The sequence below is a fragment of the Momordica charantia genome, assembly GCF_013281855.1.
Source record: "Momordica charantia cultivar OHB3-1 chromosome 5 unlocalized genomic scaffold, Mcharantia_2.0 BLBB01000005.1, whole genome shotgun sequence".
Classification (NCBI taxonomy): domain Eukaryota; kingdom Viridiplantae; phylum Streptophyta; class Magnoliopsida; order Cucurbitales; family Cucurbitaceae; genus Momordica; species Momordica charantia.
This window is the reverse complement of record NW_028275163.1, coordinates 22,128,842-22,135,733: the sequence shown is the minus strand read 5'-3', so window position 1 is coordinate 22,135,733 and position 6,892 is coordinate 22,128,842. Positions and strand designations below refer to the sequence as shown.

The 6,892-nt window shown below is 27.9% G+C and overlaps 1 protein-coding gene across 1 annotated transcript; it reads left to right on the top strand.

The window, feature by feature from the left end:
- The first annotated feature begins 5,180 nt into the window (after positions 1–5,180).
- Positions 5,181–6,119, top strand: LOC148211543 (transcription repressor OFP15-like). Its single transcript, XM_088124247.1, has one exon. It carries the CDS (start codon positions 5,334–5,336, stop codon positions 6,000–6,002), a length of 669 nt encoding a protein of 222 aa, XP_087980373.1. The 5' UTR covers positions 5,181–5,333; the 3' UTR covers positions 6,003–6,119.
- The last annotated feature ends 773 nt before the right edge of the window (positions 6,120–6,892 follow it).

The following is a 6,892-nucleotide window of genomic DNA, read 5'->3' as shown; positions in this document are numbered from 1 at the left end:
ATTATATTCCTTCTTTATATATAATAAGATCTTTCCAAAAGAAAAAAAGAAAACCTGATATCATGAATAGTTCAAATGAATCTATTATTAGTGAGATTCATACCAATTTTTTTTAGTACAACATGTGGAGACAGATATAACTCACAATCTCTTAGTTAGAAATATATGTTAATTATCGTTAAAGCTATGTTTGTTTAGCACAACAATAGTTGGTCTCTCTTAACAATTTTTGTATATAAAAAATTGAAGTATAATTAATTTCAATTGGCAACTACTGTTGGGTTTTTCGTAGGTATAGGATACTAACCTCTTGTAGCGTCGCAGCGGAATTCACGAAACCAAGTCACGGTCGGAGATCAATCACGAACGGAAAAATCTCACGATTCACCGCCTGAATTCTTCGAGTGATGAAGAATTTTGAGACAATCTAACTATTGGTTCTTTCTCTGTGGTTTTTACAGAAACTCTCACTCTCTCTATTTTCTGAAGAAAACTTGAAGCATGGTATCACACCCACGTAGAGAGAGAGAGAGTAGAGAGATTTAGGGAGGGGAGCATTACTTTGAATTTGAATTTGTTTTATTTAATAAATCCTACCACTACAAATTAATTGGATACATAAATATCAAAGTTTAATAATAAAAATGGAATTTTAAATGAGGATAAATGCAAGTATTATATTATTATGAGTTGCATTTATAGTGACATTCGAGATGTCACATCACTCTTTTTCATGCCACATGAATTTCGTTCTCACCCCTTCTCTATCTCTCAAATAAACTATAGTTCTTTATTATTATTTTTTTATTATTATTTTTTTTTTTTTGACAATATTATTGTTCCTCTCACTCTTGATAATTTTGGATGAAATTTAAATTTTATTTCCTTCGTGGTTCGCCCTTGTTTTCCCTTCCTTCCATTTCTTTCGATCTCTTAGTAACAATTAAGAGGGATGATCATACATAGTTTATTAAAAATACCAAATTGGTTTAAATCATATTTTAGTTTTTGAATTTTTTCTATATTTATTTACTTTTCCTCTAAACTTTTAATTAACTTTAATCCTCAATTAAAGCCTTTTAAAATGTTAACAAATATTTTAAATTTTCCTATATCAATACCCAAAAACTTTTACTAAGAAAAGAACCTTAAGACACTACTAATCTAGCATGACTCAATTGGTTAAGGTACTATCTTCGACCAAAATGTCGTAAGTCCGAATTCTCATTGTACTATGCAAAAAAAACCCTCAAATACTTACAGACATATCATTTCTAAACTAATTCTATTAAGTAATTTTAGAAAATAAATAATAATTACAAAAATAATTTTTATATAAAGTTCAAATAGTAAAATAAAATGATTAAAAATTTAAAAACTAAACCATAAACTTATGAAAATACTGTTTATTTTTTTTAATTCAGTTTTCTTAAATCTTCCTAACCTCTCTAAGTTTATTCAATCAAATCTAAGATTTATCAACTAAACGCAACTTTACGGGAATTTGCATTGAGATTTTTCTATATATTTTTAACAAAACTTTATAACTTCTCTCTAACGAAATTTCTTTAATTTTTCTTTTTATTAAGATACAAAATTTATTGTCAAAACCAACTTAACTCAACGATAATTGACATATATCTCCAACCAAATTGGATCCCCACTATCACATGCGCTACTAAAAAAAATCATATGAGATTTATCAAATAAATTTGTGGGAAATGTAAATTTATGGCATAATTTTTTTTTTCCAAGTTGCTTTGTATAAAATCCAGGTTGATATATTGACCAACTTCGATCGAAAATTTTGAATTTGAATTATAATTTTTTAAATTGCATTAAAATCTAACTTATTCTCTTTCTGTTTTCTTTATATTCTTTATATTATTATCTGTGAAATCTAGTGGTAAGAAAGAAAAAAATCGAGGACGTAAATATTTTGTTCTGAAAAAACAAGTTTTTTTTTTTTTCTTGGAGAGAGACCTTAAAAAGGAGGTGAAAAGAATGGACAAAAAAAGTAATTTGAAATCCACTCTGTATAAAAAACGAGCTTGAATATCTCGTTTTTAGAAAACGACCAAAACTTAAATGAAACTTTGGGTATAGAAATGATAATTTTTCCATTTAGGCCACAATTTTTTTTCATTTAGGCCACAAATAATAATAACAAATAAATAAATAATTTTAAATTTATTTTGTACACGAGTTCTGAAATGATTTTTTTCTAAAATCTATGTGGATTACTTCAAAATATTTAATGGCGACAAGTTACTTTTTTGAATATTAGCAATTATTATTTATGTTCTTATTGTTTACGGTTTCACCTTAATACCTTCAAATAAAAAGGATATCGAAATATAGAATATATAATTTTTTTAAAATTTTTTTGCAACATAAACATAAATTTGTTAAAATATATATATAAAATATATATATGTATTGAAAGATCGAAAATTTGAATCTCTACCCATACACATTGTTGAACTAAAAAAACCATTTAAAATTTTAATTTTTAACCCTACAATTAATCAATTTTGATATTAAACTATTAAATTTATTGGAGTAAATCATGAGCGTGAAAATATTATATCTTCTAAACTAAATTAGAGAATTATTTACATACTAACAAATAATTGTAACATAATTTAATTTTTTTAGTTCAATAGGTGAGGTAGGAGACTCGAATATTCGGCCTTTTGGTCAATCATATATATATATACCTTAACCAATTTAAAATTAAACTAACAAAACACTCAAAATTTAATGTCAAACCAAATCTGGTAAATACACAAAGCTATCTACAAATTTTTTTAGTAGAACATGTAGGAGTGGATGATCGAACTCACAACCGAGATACATGTCAATTATCACTGGTTCGTTTTGGCAAACTATCTACAAAATTGAATAAGTAAAAAAAAATGTCGAAATGATAAAATATATGCTCAAACTCAACTGAGGTTTTAAATGTCAATGTTAATGAAATATCAAAGTTTCAATTTCATGGAAATGTTGATGAAAATATTTATAAAATTTTAAAAAATATTTAAATGAGCAAATAAAGTCATTTCTAAATAAAGTTAAAATTATTGATATTGATATTATGTTTATATAGTTGATATTTTTCCTATTTTGTCGAATTTTTTGCAGTGCTATGAAAATGTTGAGTTACTCATCATGTCGAACTCACATGTTGATGAATATTTAATACCTGAACCAACCAAAAAAAATATTAAAGATAACCCAAAATAATCAGTGCAATACCTAAAAATTAGATTTTCCAGCCACTAACTACGAATCTGAAAGAAAATCTAAAATTTGACTGTATTAATTTCATAACCTATTAAAGTTAGATTATTCAATTTATCAAATTGTTAAAATTATTCTGTCACAAGTAAAAGAGTAAAAAGAAATCCTTTTAAGCGCTCATTTCTTCATAACTATTCTATTTTAAGTTTTTTATTTTAAAAATAAATTAACTTGTTTTTCCTAATCATCTAAAGTAAATAAGCCTTTTTAAGAAAATTATAAAACTAAAAAAATAATTATCAGGTAGATGAAGTCGTTAAAGTATATCATTCGTTATTTGCCAAACTAAGCATAGCTCAAGTGGTTAAGGCACCTATCTCTCACCAAGAAGTCATGAGTTCGAACCACCACCCTCACATGTTGTATAAAAAAAAATCATCTGTTATTTGAATTTGATATAGTTTAGATTATATTATTTTAAATTAGAGATGACCTGATTAATTAATAATTATAGTACATCGACATTTAACAATATTGTAATTATATTTTATCAATATAAATAATTTATTAGGTTTGTATCTATTATCCAAAATTCTATTAAAAAAACTCTAACTGTGGGTGCATTTGCATTCTCTCAATTTTCTATTCTCTACAATTAACAGAGATAATTTTAAAAAATATATGTAATTTTTTTTAGATTTGGCTGATTCATAAATATTTTTAAAATGAAAAAAATTACAATAGAGCATGTTGCAGTTGTAGCCATTCATGTTCAAATTTTCAAAACCAACAAAATACAAAATAGGAAGCAATATCTCGCAGATCATGTAAACAATCACCGTATATACTATTTTGTAATAAAATATAAAAATATTGACGTAATCTTAAGTAAATATTGACGTAATTATTCTGATTTTATTTTTGAAATTTAAGAGTCGTTTGGTGCACATAGGAATTAATTCCGGTGGCCGTCATAGAGTCAGAATCTAGTTACGAAGGACTTAGTTTACACTTGAATGATAAATAGATTATTCATTAGCGGTGGCGCTTGAGGTATAAGATGTAATGAGAGACATAAAACATCACTTGACTCAGTAATTTCGAACAACTTGTTGCTTCAAAAAAATTTGGACAACTTGTAAATGATCGACTTATAGATAGTGATTATGTATAAGACTACAACTTCATGGATAATTTTGAGTTAATGATTGAAAATTAATTAATTGTGTGAATGATTAGAGTTGGTCCATAAGTCTGAGTTCATAAAAATATTAATGTCGAAATAAAATTGAATTTTAATGGTTCAAATTCATTAAAGGATTGTATGTGATATATTAAAAGAAAAATGTATATTTTATTAACCTATAAGATATAGTAAAATATTTATTCCAATAATATAAAGTTTTAATATATGGGAGGTTAAAGATTATTAAAGATTCTACCCTAAATTTTTGATATATATATATGAGTTTATGTTATTTATGAGTTTCTAACATAAGCTCCTAAGGAATAAAATAAGGAATCTTATCCTGCTTCTTAATTAAATATTTGAAAAATAAAAGAGAAATACAAAAATATAATTTTTTTATTTTATAAAATTAATAAATTGTCAAATTTTCAAAAGTGGTGAGGACGAGATTTGGTCATAAGAGCCAAATATTTTTGTAGGGTTCCTCAAATTATTTTTCTAATCATACCTAATTTAGTTTCTAAATATAAATTCACGTGGATCCAAAATTTTCTAAATTGTTTATATTTTTTTTTACTTCTCAGTTATAATATTAAAAACAAAATAAACATATTTTACATAAATATGAATTCAAAATAGGAATCGTTATCATATAAGGTAATTTTATTTTTCCAACCAAAAAGAAAAGAGAGTTAATTTTATTTTTGTTTTTTAACTCATTGAAAGGGGCCTTAAATAGCCCTCTTTACATTTCACCTTCCTCCAACTTGCCTTCTGTGTGTCCATAAAATCTCTCTCTCTGAAACCGCCATTAATGCCCCTTAGAAAAAAGCTCAAATTTTGAACCTCCACGACCAATTTGAATCGCTTTTGAAAAAAACCCATAGAGAGGAGAGACATGGTGAAGACGAAGAAGAAGATGATGAAGCTTCCGTCACTCTTCAAGTCGGACGACAAGTCGTCCTGGCCCTGGCCGTCATGTCGGCAGCCGAGAACCCTCTCTTTCCGGATCACCTCCGACTCCAACATCATCCCCTCCGCCGCCGCCGCAAGCGACTGCTCCGGCGGCGACCCACTGGAAGCAATGATCCGAGGGCTCCGGTCGGCGGAGCGGCTCCTGTTCGAACCGGCGGGAAAATCAAGCTCGATTGTGAAGGAGGAAAACGACGGCGTTTTGGGGGCGGCGGCGGCGTCGTTGGAGGAGGGCACGACGGTAATTTCGGTGGAGTCGAAGGACCCGTATTGGGATTTTCGGAAGTCGATGGAGGAGATGGTGGAGGCCCATGGGCTTAAGGAATGGGAAAATTTGGAGGAGCTTCTCAGTTGGTATTTGAGAGTTAATATAAAAGGGAACCATGGATTTATTCTTGGAGCTTTTGTGGATTTGTTGGTTTCTCTTGCTCTACCTTCTTCTTCTTCTTCTTCTTCTTCTTCTTCTTCTTGTTCCTCCTTGTGTTATTCTTCTTCTTCTTGTTCTTTTCTTCCTTGTGCTTCCTCGTCCATGGAGATTGAGAAGATTCCTTCATTACAACAACATCATCATCACCATCATGATGTTTTCTCTTAATCTTTCTCTCTTTTAGTTTCGTTTACTTGTTGGTGTTTTTGTTGGGTTTTTAAGAATATTGTACCTGAAAATTCTTCATAAGAGGAGACAATTGAATATAGTTTTCTTTCTATGTCAGACTTTTCTTTCTTTGTCTGTTTTTTTTTTCTTTTAGATTTTTCAAATAATGATATTCGAAAGATTGGTTTATGTATTATAAATTTTGGTGCCTGAAATTGTATAATAAGTTTTCAAATCTTAAAAAAAATGTGTGTAATTATTATTTATCATCGTGAGTTCAAATCTCCTATCATGTCATACTAAAATTATTTTAAAAAAAGAATACATCTCTAAAATGAGGAAAGTAAAAATGAAATGAATAGTTATTGTTGGTTGGATATGGAAAATAAAATTTTAGACAAGTTTAGTTTTTTAATTTGATTCCTTAATCTCAATGGTATATTTAATTAAATGCAATATGTAAATTCACAAAACAAAAAGCAAAATTTTAGGGAGGGAATAAGGACTCTAACTTTTGATTAAGCTATATATAAATTTATAAATCTCAAATTTTGTAAGTTTGAAAAATGTTATGTTTCCATTTGAATAAATATATGCTACAATTTGGTTTTAAAAAATTTTATTTAATTATTTTGAAACAATTAATATTGATCATTGATTTGAGTAGGAAATAAGGTCAAACTAGGCCGAATTATTTGTTTATTTTATTTTTCATTTTTAATCGATATTTTGCTTTAACGGCATTCTGTTATTAATGCAATCTGATACCATCAAATCTATAAAAACGACCAACTCTTGTTCATTAAATTTAAATTTATTTCAAAGGGGAGTAGTTGATCCTCTGCAACTTGTCTCATCGTATAATAAAGTCTCGGTGATTAATGCACCGT

What these genes read in the sequence shown, in the direction of transcription:
- LOC148211543 (XM_088124247.1), top strand. Translation starts at nt 5,334, where the DNA reads ATGGTGAAGACGAAGAAGAAGATGATGAAGCTTCCGTCACTCTTCAAG.